Source organism: Sarcophilus harrisii, chromosome 4 (assembly GCF_902635505.1).
Source record: "Sarcophilus harrisii chromosome 4, mSarHar1.11, whole genome shotgun sequence".
In the NCBI taxonomy this organism is placed as follows: domain Eukaryota; kingdom Metazoa; phylum Chordata; class Mammalia; order Dasyuromorphia; family Dasyuridae; genus Sarcophilus; species Sarcophilus harrisii.
Window position 1 is genome coordinate 221457827 of NC_045429.1, and position 16009 is coordinate 221473835.

Here is a 16009-nt window from a genome sequence, read left to right on the forward strand (position 1 = left end):
GTGTGTGCATGCGTGTGTGTGTGTGTGTGTGTGTGTGTGTGGAAGAGAGAGAGATAGAATATATTCTTGACATTATTTTCTATTCTTTTAGAATCTTAGAAAAGTTAGTGTGGTACAGTGGAGAGAGCACTAAATTTAGAGTTCCAGCCCCTAAGTGGGAATTTTAATGCTACTTATTTCTTAAAGAAGTCTCTTAACTCCTCTCAACCTCAGTTTCTTCTTCTGCAAAATGAGGAAATTCTATTAGATGAATAAGTGAAATAACATTTATTAGGTGCCTTCCCTGTGCCAAGAATTGTGTCGTCGTCGAGTTTTTTTATTATTTCTTTTTCATTTATTTATTTAATATTTTTCTCTAGTTAAATTCAAAACAAAGGTTTTTTATATTTGTTTTTAAAATTTTGAGTTCTAGGTTCTATTAAGAAACCACATGAAGTTATGTAAAACATTTCCATAAAATTCAAGATATAAAAGAAAATATAGATCTCCCACCCTAATGAAAATAAAACCTTCAAGAAAAAACTTTAAAAAAAGATTTCCTTCTCTGGATATGGATAGGGTTTTTCATCATAATCCTTCAAGAGTAGTCATGGATGAATGGACTAATAAGAATAGCAAAGTCATTTCCAGCTGGTCATCCAAGAATATCACTATTACTTTGTAGACAATACATTTTGCTTTGCTTGAGTTCATGGAGGACTTTCCTTTTTTTTTTTTAAATAACTTTTTATTGACAGAACCCATGCCAGGGTAATTTTTTACAACATTATCCCTTGCACTCACTTCTCTTCTGATTTTTCCTCTCCTTCCCTCTACCCTCTCCCCCAGATGGCAAGCAGTCCTATACATGTTAAATAAGTTACAGTATATCCTAGATACAATATATGTATGCAGAACACAATAGTTCTCTTGTTGCACAGGGAGAATTGGATTCAGAAGGTATAAATAACCCAGGAAGAAAAACAAAAATGCAAGCAGTTTGCATTCATTTCCCAGTGTTCTTTCTTTGGGTATAGCTGCTTCTGTCCATCCTTGATCAATTGAAACTGAGTTAATTTTCTCTTTGTCGAAGAAATCCACTTCCATCAGAATACATCCTCATACAGTACCGTTGTTGAGGTATATAATGATTTCCTGGTTCTGCTCATTTCACTTAGCATCAGTTCATGTAAGTCTCTCCAATCCTTTCTGTATTCATCCTGCTGGTCATTTCTTACAAAACAATAATATTCCATAACATTTATATACCACAGTTTACTCAACCATTCTCCAATTGATGGGCATTCATTCATTTTCCAGTTTCTAGCTACTACAAACAGGGCTGCCACAAACATTTTGGCACATACAGGTCCCTTTCCCTTCTTTAGTATCTCTTTGGGGTATAAGCCCAGTAGAAACACTGCTGGATCAAAGGGTATGCACAGTTTGATAACTTTTTGAGCATAGTTCCAAATTGCTCTCCAGAATGGCTAGATGTGTTCACAATTCCACCAACAATGTCAGTGTCCCTGTTTTCCCAGATCCCCTCCAACATTTCTCATTATCTTTCCCTGTCATTCTAGCCAATCTGACAGGTATGTAGTGGTATCTCAGAATTGTCTTAATTTGCATTTCTCTGATTAATAATGATTTGGAGTATATTTTCATATGGCTAGAAATAGTTTTAATTTCTTCGTCTGAGAATTGTCTGTTCATATTCTTTGACCATTTATCAATTGGAGAACGGCTTGGTTTCTTATAAATTAGAGTCAGTTCTCTATATATTTTGGAAATGAGGCCTTTATCAGAACCTTTGACTGTAAAAATGTTTTCCCAGTTTATTTTTTCTCTTCTAATCTTATCTGCATTAGTTTTGTTTGTACAAAAACTTTTCAATTTGATATAATCAAAATTTTCTATTTTGTAGTCAATAGTGATCTCTAGTTCTTCTTTGGTCATAAATTCCCCTTTTCCACAGGTCTGAGAGGTAAACTATCCTATGCTCTTCCAATTTATTTATAATCTCATTCTTTATGCCTAGGACATGAACCCATTTTGACCTTATCTTGCTGCACGGTGTTAAGTGTGGGTCAATGGCTAGTTTCTGCCATACTAATTTCCAATTTTCATGGAGGACTTTCCAGGTTCTTGGGTTTTTTGGTTTGTTTGTTTTTTGAGAGCATCCTGCTTATTATTTCCCATAGAACAATAGTATTCCATCACAAACACATACCACAGTTTATTGAGCCATTCAAGAAATTTATGGGCATCCCCTTAATTTCCTTTTTTTTTTTCACTCTGAGAAAAGAGCTGTTTTTTTGTTTTGTTTTGTTTTGTTTTGTTTTTTTTATAGGCCATTTTCCTTTTGTTTCCCTCAAATCTCTTTTGGTATTCATGCCTGTAGTGGTATTTTATGTCAAAGGATTTGCATGAATTTATAGCTCCTTGAGCACAGATCATATCTTTTGATTATTAGTTGGGGCATGGCTCTCATTTTTTAGAAATTTGACTCAATTCCCTGTTTGAGAAATGAGACCTAACTTAATGAGTTATTGAGAAACTCACTTCAAATTTTTTTTTTTTACAATTACTATTGCTAACTGTATTTCCCTTCATTTTATTCTCTCTCTCCTTTTACCTTGTCTTTTCTCAAAAGTTTTCTGACTCATTCTCCCCCAATATGCCCTCGCTTTTATCACCCTTTTTTCCTTCCCAAATTCCATTCCCCTTCTATTTTCCTACAGGGTAAGATAGATTTCTATACCCCTATTGAATATGTATGTTATTTCCTCTTTGAGCCAATTCTGTAAGAGTAAAGTTCACTCACTTGCCCTCTTCTCTTCTTCCCCTCCACTGTAAAATCTTTTCCTTGCTTCTTTTTTTATGGTAGATAATTTGCACCATTCTACTTCTCCCTTTCACTTTTTCCCAGTACATTCCTCTCTCACCCCTAAAACGATATTATCCCTTCATGTTCAACTCATATCTATGCCCTCTCTTTATAAATACTCCTTCTAACTGCCATAAGAATGAGAAAGTTCTAATAAGTTACAAATATACTTCCATATATGAATGTGAACAGATAAATCTTATCAAGTACTTTATGATATCATTTTCTTGATTACCTCCTTATGCTTCTCCAGAGTCCTGTATTTGAAAAACAAATTGTCCATTCAACTCTGGTTGTTTTCATCATGAATGTATTGAAAATCCTCTTATTTCATTGAATTGCCACTTTTTCCTCTGAAGGATTATACTCAGTTTTGCTGGATAGGTGATTTTGCTTGCAATCCTAACTCCATTGCTCTCCAGAATATCATATTTGAAGCCCTCTGGTCCTTTAATGTAGAAGCTGCTAAATCTTGTGTTATCCTGACTATGTTTCCACTATACTTGAATTATTTCTTTCTGGATGCTTGCGGTATTTCCTCCTTGACCTGGGATTCTGAAATTTGAATATTCCAAGGAGTTTTCATTTTGGGATCTCTTTTAGGAGATGATTGGTGGATTTTTTCAATTTCCATTTTAGCCTCTGGTTCTAGAATTTTAATTCAGTTTTTCCTTGATTAATTTCTCGAAAGATGATGTCCAGGCTCTTTTTTTGATCATGATTTTCAGATAGACCAACAATGTTTAAGTTCTTTCTCCTGGATCTATTTTCTAGATCATTTGTTTTTCCAATAAGATGTTTCACATTTTTTCTTTCTTTCTTTTTTTTTATTTTAGTGGTTTTGCTTTATTGTATCTTGATTTCCTTATCAAGCCATTAATTTCTATTTACTCAATTCTAATTTTTAAGGAATTATTTCCTTCAGTGACCTTTTGTAATCCTCTCCCAGTTGGCCAGTTTTGCTTTTAAAGGTATTCTCCTCCTCATTAACTTTTTGTATTTCCTTTTGTGTCACTCTCACTTCTTTTTCCAATTTTTTCTCTTATCTTTTTTACTTCCCAAAATCTCTTTTGAGCTCTTCCATGGCCTGAGACTTTGGATATGGGAGGTTTGTCATTGTTTTCATCTTATGAGTGTATCTTGATCTTTCTTGTCGTCAGTCATCAGAAAATTTTTTTGTCTGCTCATTTTCCTAGCCTATTTATCTGCTTTTAACTCTGTTAAAGTAGGACTCTGTTTCTAGAGTGCAGGGTGTACTGTCCCAAGCTTCAGGGATTTTGTGCAGCTATTTTCAGAAATCCTTTCAGGAATCTGGCCACAAACTCTCTTTTCTGCCCCGGAGCTGTTAGGTATGTCCTTACTTCATTGTAGCTGTAAAATCTATTGTGTGCTGGCCAAGTCTGGGGCTCAATTGACCAGGTCTGCTTTAGGACTACATACCAGACTCCTGTCCTGTTGCCACAGATCCTTTCCACTGACCTTTCCAGTCCTCCTGGATGTTCTTGGGCCTAGAGGTTCAGAAACTTCCAACACTGCTGCTAAATCAGCGGTCCTATTTCTGTGTTGTTGGGATTTGGGCTGGGTTTCCATTGAGTCATTTTCAATCATTTCTGACTCAGCATGACCCCATTTGGGGTTTTCTTGGCAAAGATACTGGATTGCTTTGCCACTTCTTTCTTTAGCTTATTTAAAAATAAGGAAACTGAGGTAAATAGGGTTAAGTGACTTGCCCAAAGTCACACAGCTAGTAAGTATCTGAGGCTTGATTTGAACTCAAGTATTCCTGATTCCAGGCCTGGTATTCAATCCAGTGCAGCACTTTTCTACCCTACTGTGTTAAGTATTAAAATAGAAAAATCGAAACAATTTCCTCCCCCTTCAAGGAGATCATGCTGTAATTGAAGGTGTATGGGATGTGTTCTAGATCCCCTTCCCCAAATTAACTACTCTTCAGATACAAAGATAAAGCATTTATTTAGTCCCTGCAGGGAGAGGCCCAGCATATCTGGGAAACATCTCAGCTCCCAACATGTGAAAGTTAATCTTTATATTTTCATTTCAGATTTCTTTTACACAATTTGGTCTATTTCAAATGTTCTTTTTGATATAACCTTTTTAAATAAGTGCAAATTTTTCACTGAGCATTAAGGTGGGTACCAAATGTGGAAGTTCCATTATTGTCACTGCTAAGACTTCAGCAGTGGTTGAATGGCAAATGGTTCCCATTTTATGTTTGTCTGCTAGTTCCCCTTAAAGGGATTTCCACGTTTGGTGTAATTAATGAGCTTGAGGTTTTAAGAGCTGAGTCAACTCTAGCCCACTGTAGTACATTCCTCTCTACCCAACCCTTACAACCTGGGTGGCCAGGGTCAGGGTCATAATCCATAATCCATATTGCTTATTTGTGTTGGCAGCAGTCTAGAAAAATGTGTGGTAACTTTTTTTTTTTGGTTTGATAAGCTCCCTTCTTTATTTTGTTGTTCTTTGGGAGGGGTGTGTGTGTGGGTTTTTTTTTTTTTTTTTTTTTTTTGCTGAGAGAGTTGGGGTTAAATGACTTGCCCAGGGTCACTTTTTGAGGTCACATTTGAACTCAAGTCTTTCTGACTTCAGGACCAGTGCTCTTCCCCCTCCTCCATGAGGATTGGGGAATAGGGAGAAGGAATCGTTGTGCTTCTTGGCTGATGTTTTTGATCTGGTTACTCAGGCTATTGGCACCCAAGGGTCAAGGGACAGATTGCTTTTGGGACTGTGGATTGCTGTGGGCCAGGACACTAATAGCAAAAAAGTGGGCTAGGACACTTGGCAGCAAATTAATTCCTCCTGTCATCATTCAGTCAACCAGTGCAGTTGTGAGCTAAGATACTGTGGGACAGACCTACAGTTGTTTGTTTTTTCTGTTTCAAAGTAGATGACCTGAAGGAGCAGCGGGGTACTACAGTGGATAGAGTGTTAGGCCTGAAGTCAGAAAGACCTGAGTTGAAATGTGACCTCAGACACTTAACTCTGGGCAAGTCACTTAACGCTGTTTACCTTAATTTCCTCTTCTGTAAAGTCAGCTGGAGAAGGAAATGGCAAGCCACTCCGATATCTTTGCTAAGAAAACCCCAAAAGGGTTCACTTAAAGACAACTAAAAAGTGACTGAGCAACAAGAAGAATAACTTGAAACCCAGCTGTTGTCTGTTTATATAATGGTTAAAATATTGAGAACCACATTATAGCTTGAAGAGAGAATTTCTGAGACTCCCATGTAGACAACCTTTACGAGTTGGCTTATTTTATGTTATTGGCCACATTTACCTTGAAGTGATTAAGTATGTTATTAGTAAAGTAATTACTTCTCTCAATACTCAAAAGCTCCAAGTCATTCATTATATCTGATATGAAAACCTCTAAGACCATTTATAATGTTTTTGTTTGGTTTTCTGGAGGTCTTGGAGCAGCCTTCCTTTCAGTTCAGTAATCACCACAAGAATAGCCAGTTGTTAAAGTCCAAATCCTTTATTATCTCCTTCACAATCTTGTTTCCTTTCCTGGGGCCCGAGCTAGCTTTCTTAGAGGCTTTCCAGAGTCTTGGTTTCAGTGGAGAAGCTAAGTAGGACAGGCCTGCCATCACAGTGGTATGAGATGGAGTGAATGAATCTTTCTCTGCCTCCCTTTGGCTGAGTTTGTCTCAGCTTATATGCTCCATACTAAGTATAAACCAATCATTATATCACTAGGAAACCATTATTTGTTGTAAGATTAAATCAATCATACTGAACTTAGAGAACTATTAACCACCATGCTAAACTAGATAACCATTGTCTTTATTGGTTTCACTGACTTAATACCTTTAAGAATCCTTGTTTCAGAGTTCTGGCCCATAATAGCCATTGGCCTGCTGGTTTCATCTTCACATTTTCTTAGATTCATCTAGTGTCTCATACCAGGTTATATCTGAAGGCTTAACTGCTTATTATTGTTTTTCAAAATGGTGCTATATATAAACTTCCATTCTCCTGTTCTAGCAAGTTTTGCAAATAATTTCACGTTATAAACTAGTTTTGTCTTTGACTCCCCTGGCCAAAAATTTATTTTGACCATTGGCTATTGTATTGGCCAAGTATTTTAGGATAGTTAGGCTGATTCTTTGTTGATAGAGTGTATTTCAAGGCCTACTTTTGAAGTTTCTAGTTCTGGAGAGTCTGTTAGTGATTTTTTTTCTGATATAATTGAAAGCCTTCTAAGATCATTTCACTTCATAGTGAGACTGGCTCTCATCTCATAGGAATAGGACTTTTGCAAAATGATTTTGAATGTGTCTGATATATAACCTTTTTGAGAAGTGAAAAGCAATGATTTAAAATTAACATGAAGTAATATCAAAGCATGATTCAGTAGATAGAGCTCTGGTCCTGAAGTCAGAAAGATCCGAGTTAAAATTAAGTGTCAAATACTAGCTGTGTCAACCCAGAGTAAGTTATTTAAACTCTGCTTGCCTCAGTTTCCTCAGGTATAAAGTGGAAGGAATAATAGCATCTACCTTGTAGGCCATTGTGAAGATCAAATGACATTTTTTTTTTTTTAAGTGCTCACAATAGTCCCTGGCACATAGTAGATTCTATATAAATGCATATTCTCTTCTCTTCCCTGTCCCTTTCCCTTTTCAGTATTTCAGACAGCTTTTAAGAGGAGCAGAGTCACCAACACGAAATTCAAAATTCAACAGGTATGTATATTACACAATTTCACTGTCTCATGTTGACACTATGAACTCCCTAATTAGATGAAAAATATTAAATATAAATAAATATAAGCCTTGCAGCATGAGCAGAGTAGAACACTGTAGATGTTGAATTACAATTCTATAGAGCACTTAATCACTTCAAAACACTAAAGAATTTTTCAACAAAAGAGCAAAGTGATATAATAGCTAAGTAAGCCCAAGAATAATATATTTCAGCTGTTAACAGGATGTTACTCCATCTTGTTAGAAGCCATGTATAACTGGAATAAATCTAATTTTTGATGTTATTGCTAATCTTGTTTCCTAATAAATATTTTTATAGGGTGCTTTCCAGTCATAAAAATGAACCAATTTTTCCCTCTACCCCCTATACAACCTGGGTTGAAATTAAACACACAAAAAAATAATCAAAAGAACATCACTGGGAGAGAAGGGCTTGTTTACTTCACAGAATGAATTTACCTTATAATTTTAAGATCATATGTTGGGTCACAAAATGAAATTACTTAGGTGATCTATTGGGAACCAGATTTGTATAGAGAATGTGTTAACAAAATCTGCATTTTACCTGGAGCAATGAATAGATTTGAAATGGTTTGTGTCTTACACTTATATTTAGCAGGATAAATGAACCATGTACTGAATTTTCTAGAAATTGGCAAATACCTCTGCCACAGTAGGTACTTATTAATAAATGTGGAAGCAAAAATACAATGTAGATTTTTTTAAATGTTCATTTTTACTGAGCTGTCAATATATCAAATAACTTATGTCCCCAAATAGGAGTAAAATTTATAATTCAGAAAGATTTCAAGTATAATTCATTTTCAAAAATTCTTTGTGAAAGCCTACAACTGATAGTTCCAGGCCCACTTCATCTAGCCATGCTACCCTGTGTTTCTATTGATTTTATGACATTTCTAAAGGTTTTTCCTACATAAATTTCAGTATTATATCATCCCTGATTAATTTTTTAAACTTCTTTAGTTTTTGAATTGGAGCTTGCTTATTTCTAGACTTTCCTTCTTATTTTCCATGTATGATTTCACATGTCTATTATTGCAGAGGTAGCCTAAGTTTGGATGATTTTCGGTAAGTTTTGAGCCAGCATGTAATTTTAAAAAATATGTTGCCTGTTTAATGCCACAAACTGCATCTTGCTCCAAATGACAAGAAAGATACTACTGTGCATGCTGCCTTTACATCAGCTAGTTGGGAATCTCATTTTTAAATCAGCCATTGTATTTTAGTCATCATTTTAGGAAATAGCACATTGAATATACATACATATGTACAAATTACATTCTTCAAGAATATGTTGGATCATAGGTTTTTGATTCCTTGATTCTATTTATTTGCTTTTATTTTATTTATTTCTTCTCTAAGTAGGACCCAAATAGGGTTCAGAAAAAAATGATATTTTAAATTTTAGTTCATTGATTTTACTTAATTTTTGTGTTCCTGAATGTCATTGCAAGAAAGGTGATGGATTAATTCTTATTTGGTACAAAATTATGAAAACTACAAAATATAACATCACCATTGTTAAATATGTTGAAAATAGCATTTGTATTAGAAACAATTATCTTGTCTATGATAGTCTTGAATTTTAAAACCATTCAGAGTGAACTAGAATTAGAACTCCAGAATTTTTATTTCAGTATTTCCTATAAAATTGTCAAATTTAATATGTCAAATTTATACCATTGCTATTTATAGTGTCTGTAATTTCACTTGTTTCTAATAGAAAATATTCTAATTTTGCTTTACATTTCAAAATCTTTATATGAAATGTATAGTCAAATATCTATATTTTTGAAATGATATTAGTCATTGTGAGTTGCTTCTATATTAGTACAGTAAAGTATTTGCTGTCTTGTTATTAGAGGACTTAATATTGGCATGTAATTATGTGTTTTAAATGCATATTCCCAAATTCCAAATATGGGTTTTAGTTTGGGGTTCTGCTGTAAGGGCAGTAATACACGGTAAGCATGAGTTTATTAGTTTGCTAAAATGTATGTTTTATGGATGCTGAAATGTAACAATAAGGAATAACTGGAGGCAGATAGTTGCTTTTGTGCTTACTTTTTGTTGCTTTGGGGCTATATATGTTTTTTAAAGTTTGTAAACCCTTGTATTCAAGCTTTTTTTTTTTTTTGCTGAATGTTGTCATATTACCTTTTATCCTCATAATTGTTCTAACCAATCTTTTGGACATTTTATTTCCTTTATGTGTATAAAAAATAAAATCCATCTCCTGCATTATGTCTCTTCAGATATTTAGAAGATTTTGAAGGTTTTAATGCTGTTTTAGAATTTATTTGTTAAAATAAATAATTCTTTTCTCTCAGATTTAAAATTTATGTAAGCAGTAAATATTGAAGAGGTCAAAGTTTTTGTGATTTGCCCCATTGTATTGCAGTTAGCTGTAACTACTGCATGTTATTATTCTATTTTGATTTTTGGTTTTAGTGGAGTTTTATATCTATCTCAATTTGTAATGCTGAATGAATAAAATATCACAATGAGCTCTGACCTGAATGTTAACCTTTAAATTAACATTTTGAAGTTACTATTATGTATATTATAAATATTTATTGGTATTTTTTTCAGGTCTTAATTTTTGTTTTTATATATCCTATAACTATATTATGTAACATATCCAGTTGCAGTTTTTGGCTTCTTAGATTTTAAGAATTAATCCAACTTGAAGATTTTAAATCATGGGGGCAACTAGGTGGTGCAGAGGATAGAATACCAGTGCTGAAGTCAGGAGAACCTGAGTTCAAATCTGGTCTCAGACACTTAACACTTCCTAGCTATGTGACCCTGGGCAAGTCACTCAATCCCAGTTGCTTTAGCCAAAAAAAAAAAAAAAAAAAAGATTTCAAATCATGGTAGTCATGCCTATAGTTGACATGTTTTTTGATATTACTTACCTATTATTATATGTCATTTAATCTAATCATAAAGTAATACTGTTTTTTGCTTTCTATTTAATGTGTTTTTGCTTATTCAGGAGCACCCAGAAAAGAGGAGAATCATTTGGGATTAGCAAAATAGGCAGCAAAATCAAAGGAGTATTTAAGAGTACTACAATGGAGGGAGCTATGCTACCTAATTATGGGTTAACTGAAGGCGAGGATGACTTTGTGAGTAAAACTATGCAGTTTTCTTGAATTACTGAATGTGCATCTGTTTTTTGATATGCTGCAGTAGTTAAATCTAGATCTACTATTTTACTATTTTTTTTCATCCTTATATTTCTTATTCCATCATTTTTTCTTTAGTTTTGGCATTTTTGCCCATTAATCTTGCTTTACTAACTCTTAAGTACCAAGCACAGTACTCTCTGTCTGTATTAGATGCTCAATAAATGTCTCTTGCATTGATTTTATTTTTGTTTCTAAGATAGAAGGCTATCTACGTGTTTCAAATAATTAAAGATATCCAAGATGAGCAAATGAGTTTCTTCTTACTAAGTGACAAGTATTCAGTTGTTAGAGATGTTGTAGAGTACATTTTCAGGCAAGTATGTGTCCTCTTGCAAGGCAAAAAAAATAGTTATTGCAATCACCTTGTAGGTCTTATTTTTACTGCCCGGTTACCTAGAGAATAATAGGTGTCTTTCCTTAATAAGTTAATTAAATCAATTCAGTAAGCATTCAACATCTAATATGTACTAGACATTGATTTTAGTATTCGGGCTTAACAAACCCGAATTAACTAACAGTGGATGAAATGGATTCAGAAATCCCTTACATTTCTGAGTGTCTGCTGCTCTAGTAGGTCAAATAAAACTTGCAAACAAATGTAATGCAAAAATAGTTTAACAGTCCTTACAAAAGAGAGTTAAGTCTATTCTACGATGATTTGTTTCTTTTCAGAACATCTCTTTTTAGTCAACTTTTAATGTTCATATAAGACTTCATTTTTTTCCTGCCACTTAGTGACATGTTTGAATTGGAGTTAACAGCTCTAAACAGATACCTTGTGGTGCATATTGCATTCACGTTAGAATTTCTTGGGTATTTGTTTCCAAAAAATGAAAATTAAACTTTTAGGATCTGACATTGGAAATAGGCACTACAGTGGATAGAGCATTGGACCTGTATTCTATAAGAACTCAATTCAGTTTCCACCTTAGTTAGCTGTATGATCAGGGGCAAGTCATTTAACCTTTGTCTGCCTTCATTTGGCCTTAAAATGTATATAACAGCATCTATCTATTTCACAGGATTGTTGTAAGGATAAAATGATATATTTCAAAAGTGTGTTTTGCATGCCTTAATAGATAAATATTATCTATTGTTATTAATTATTTCCTTCTGCCACTTCAGTAAGAAATCAAAAAACAAATGGGTCATAAAAACATTATATGACCCTTTCTTTAGGAGAGATTAGAAAAACTGGACATTGTTGGAAAAAAATACCCCCCCCCCAAAAAAAAAAAAAAACCCAACATCATATTGTACCATGCTACTCTTTTCTAGCGTATAGAAATCATCATCCTTTAGGTTCTGTATATACCATATCAGCATCAAAGTCAAATTTTTCAGGATCATAACTATAATATAATTTCAGTGGCATTTTAAAAACCTTTTTTTTTTTTAATGGAATTTCATACCAGTACATGTTTAAAAAAAAAAAAAAAAGCCTATTAATCACCCAGTAAAATCAATCTCTTATTACAGCCATACTTGCATTGCTTTCACATTCTTCAGACTGGGCATAGTATATCTTTTGGTCTTTATAAAAATCAAATCCACTCAACTGAAAATATTAAGGAATAATATTTTCTCTGTCCCATAACTCTTCTCATTTGGGGAATACATGTAAAAGTTTCAGAACAAAAGCTAAATGAAAAATAATTCTTCTCTAGATGAGATCATTTTCTTCTCGGATCTTGTATTTGATTGACTTTTGACTCTTTTGAGGGAAGTACCTTTTCTTTTCTTTTCTTTTTCTTTCTTTTTTTTTTTTTTTTTAAAGAAAGGATTACAATATTGAGTTAGAGAGCAAAACTTTGAAGGAATTGGTTTGAGAAATTGAGTAGTTCTAGTTGAAGACTGACTAATTTTTGCAACTGTAGTTTTGGTATGTTGGTTCCCACGTTGTATTTTAACTATCACTTTTTTCCTTCAAGATTCTCCTATTATCCTAAATTGTTTTGGATTAGAAAGATTTTGAAGGACTTAGATAGACAAGGAAATAGATCATGCCAGTTTGACCATTTTTCTTTCAAAATGCTTGGATATAGAATAAAGTTAATAAAAATTGTTTCTGACATACCTGTGCCTAAGTCACTAAATGCAGTATTATTATTTTTTTTTTTTGATACACTCCAACACTCTACTCGGTTTTTTTGAGGAATCTTTTATGCCCATATTTTAACTTCCCTATTAAATTGCAGCCTCTCATGGCAGAGAGAATGTTGTTTTTTAATCTTCATATTCTGTGTTTCTGTAGCAGTGTCTTTTACCTAATAAATTCTTAAAGTAAATATTTCTTAAATTTAATCCATGACATTTCTCATTGCTTACAGTCTTTGATTCTAGTCTTATTCATTGCAATGGCTCTCAAATTACAGAGGAATTCTCTAAAAGCTTGGATGCTTGCTAGTAGGGAAACTGATTATTTTTCCAATAGATGATTCTTTTAAAAAAAATTTTAAATCAATGTTTCCTTCTCATAGCATAGCTAATTAAGGCATGACTTTATATAGCTGTTCATTAGTACAGTTATTTATTTACTATACTAAATGAGCTTAGTTTATTAAAATTTTTAGAGCTAATTTGATAGAGTTTAGTTAAAAAAATTTTTTTTAATGAAATGAAGCACCAGGAAATATCACATTTCAGCATGCAAAGAACATGTAGAATTGTACTGTGGCATTGTAGAATACATACCTAATGAATGGTGTATACTCTTAAGTGCTGTCAGAATTGAGAGGAATGAATGATTGATTACTTTGGACTAAAGTGGTCAGAGATAAATTTATAGAGGCAATGGGATTTCATACCAATACATGTTTAAAAAAAAAAAAACTTTGAAAATCAGTCTAGTGAAACAGTGGCTCTGGAAGAGGCTATGTAAAGGAAAAATAGGAAAGGTAGTTGACATGTTTCTATCACATATAGAGATTTCAGACTCCCTTTGTATTTATGTAGGATGTCTCTAAAGTATGCCGTTATAATTATTATTTTTTTGAAACTAGACATATGACAACAACTTAAATCTTTTCACTATAGTTGACTTTAAACTTAGTCACCTAGTGAAGCTATATATGATTTTTCCAGGGATGTTAACCATTGCTTAAAATATTTCTGGAATTCTTCTATACTTACTTTTAGAACCAGCCTATGAATCACCCAGTTAAATCAATCTCATATTATAGCCATATTTGCATTGCTTTCACATTCTTTAGCCTGGGCATGGTATATCTTTTGGGGCTTTATAAAAATTAAATCCATTCTCTTAAGGATTCAGGTTTGTAAAATAGGTCCCTAATAGGCAATTCCAAAAGAAGAGTATTTGTTTGTGCTTGTGCAAGGACAGTTTAATTGGGAAAGTGTGCAGCTTTGCGAGAGGATGATTTTGAAGAATACGATAATCATTTCAGTATAAAATGTCTATTAAAAGAATACACTTTTCTTTATAGTAGTAAGCTGCAATTTTAATTGAACCAATCATGTTAACCTCACCTTCATTTTTCATTGCAGATTGAAGAAGGGATTGTTGTAATGGAAGATGACTCTCCAGTAGAAGCTGTTAGTACCCCTAGCACACCCCGAAATCTTGCTGCGTGGAAAATAAGTATTCCATATGTGGATTTTTTTGATGATCCCTCCTCTACTGACAGGAAGGAAAAAAAGGAGAGAATTCCTGTATTTTGTATTGATGTTGAGAGGAATGATAGAAGAGCAGGTGGGAATCATTATATAAATAAATAACATTTCTTAAAAGCTAAGTGGAATTGTTCTTTTGTTCATCTCCTGTAGTGAAAATTATGCCATTATTAGTAGGTATTTTTTTATTTAATAGATTTTGATCCATAGTACTGCCTTTAGTTCCAACACATAAAAAAAAATATGATTGTGGAGAATCTTACTTGTCTTCTTTGTCAGTTATTGTTTCTTGAGCCTAGAGTCCACTGAATAACCAATACTGTCTTAGTATTTATAGGATTCTAGTTTTTCTTTAATTAAAGGAGCTTATTATTATCAATAAATAAACTTTTTTTTTTTTAGCATGTTGTACACGGCATATAGATTTTGTTTAAAAAATTCTTGTCCACAAACCATTTATAATTATAATTGACAGAACATAGCCAAATACATAAATATATTTTTTAAGCTTACCTGTTTTGCTCTGTATTTTCTTTTTGATTGTTTCAGGTCTGGTCTGATAGATGCTGAGGGTGAACAGCAACACAGCAGGATAAGCAACTACCACCCCAGATTTGTCCAAGAATTGGGGTAGTCATTGTAAACAAGTACTTCAAAGTCATGCAAGTTTTGGGTAAGGGAGAGGAGGAAGAGAGTAAGATAGAGATCAGGGAAATTATATCTTTTCCTTCTAGAGGCATCAGTTTATTTGGTTTTCTCAAAAGCTGCTGTTTCCAAAAAGTGAAGGAAGGATGCTTTAGAGTAACTGGATTTTGCTTTTTAACAATAGCCAGAATCCTAATCAGTCATGCATATCCTTGCAGTACATGCCTGAGGCAGTGCTGCTTAATTTTGCTGTTGTTGCTGTTCTCCCTCAGCATTTTCTAGAACAAGTATATGCTCTGAGCCATTGAATATGCTGCAGCTCTTTGCCACTAGGAACATAATTATTTGCTTCTGTTTTTCTGCAGTTTCTGTAGATTGAGATTTAAATTGGAAAAAGAGAGAAGCATTAGTTAGCTTTCAAATTCTGTTCACTTATATGCATAATACTTAAAACTGTAGCTCCCACTACTGCTTACCTTGCTTTTGGGGAAGTTATCTAAAACTTTTTGTACTTTAGTTTCAATTTTTTTGATCTTAGAATTTTATATAAACTATAAGAATTTATTTCACTTATTAAAAATACTTTGAATTATTATATTTAATAATCATGTCCATCTAATTAAATTAAATAATTGTTCACATTATTATTTTTTGATGATTTAAACTGCATGCTTTCTTTTTTTTTTTTTTTTTTTTTTTTTAAATTTAATAGCCTTTTATTTACAGATTATATATATGGGTATCTTTACAGCATTAACAATTGCCAAACCTCTTGTTCCAATTTTTCACCTCTTACCCCCAGATGGCAAGATGACCAGTAGATGTTAAATATATTAAAATATAAATTAGATACACAATAGCACTTCATGCTTTCTATTTTTAAAGAGTAACACTAAAAAAACAATAAAATTGAGACT

The 16009-nt window shown here is 33.2% G+C and overlaps 1 protein-coding gene across 6 annotated transcripts in view; it reads left to right on the forward strand.

Moving 5' to 3' along the window:
- Positions 1-16009, forward strand: part of SNX14 (sorting nexin 14) — a 113976-nt gene that overhangs the window by 52400 nt on the left and 45567 nt on the right. For 5 of the 6 annotated variants that reach the window (XR_002770250.2, XR_002770249.2, XM_023503097.2 and 2 more), the window contains 4 exons: positions 7520-7578; positions 8662-8688; positions 10619-10751; positions 14322-14526. Coding sequence is in view for 4 of the 6 variants with exons in the window: in XM_023503097.2 (XP_023358865.1) it covers positions 7520-7578; positions 8662-8688; positions 10619-10751; positions 14322-14526 (424 nt within the window). In the remaining 2 variants the exon portion in view is untranslated. The remainder of the gene's footprint in view (positions 1-7519; positions 7579-8661; positions 8689-10618; positions 10752-14321; positions 14527-16009) is intronic. The other variant, XM_012549196.3, reaches the window with a different exon arrangement.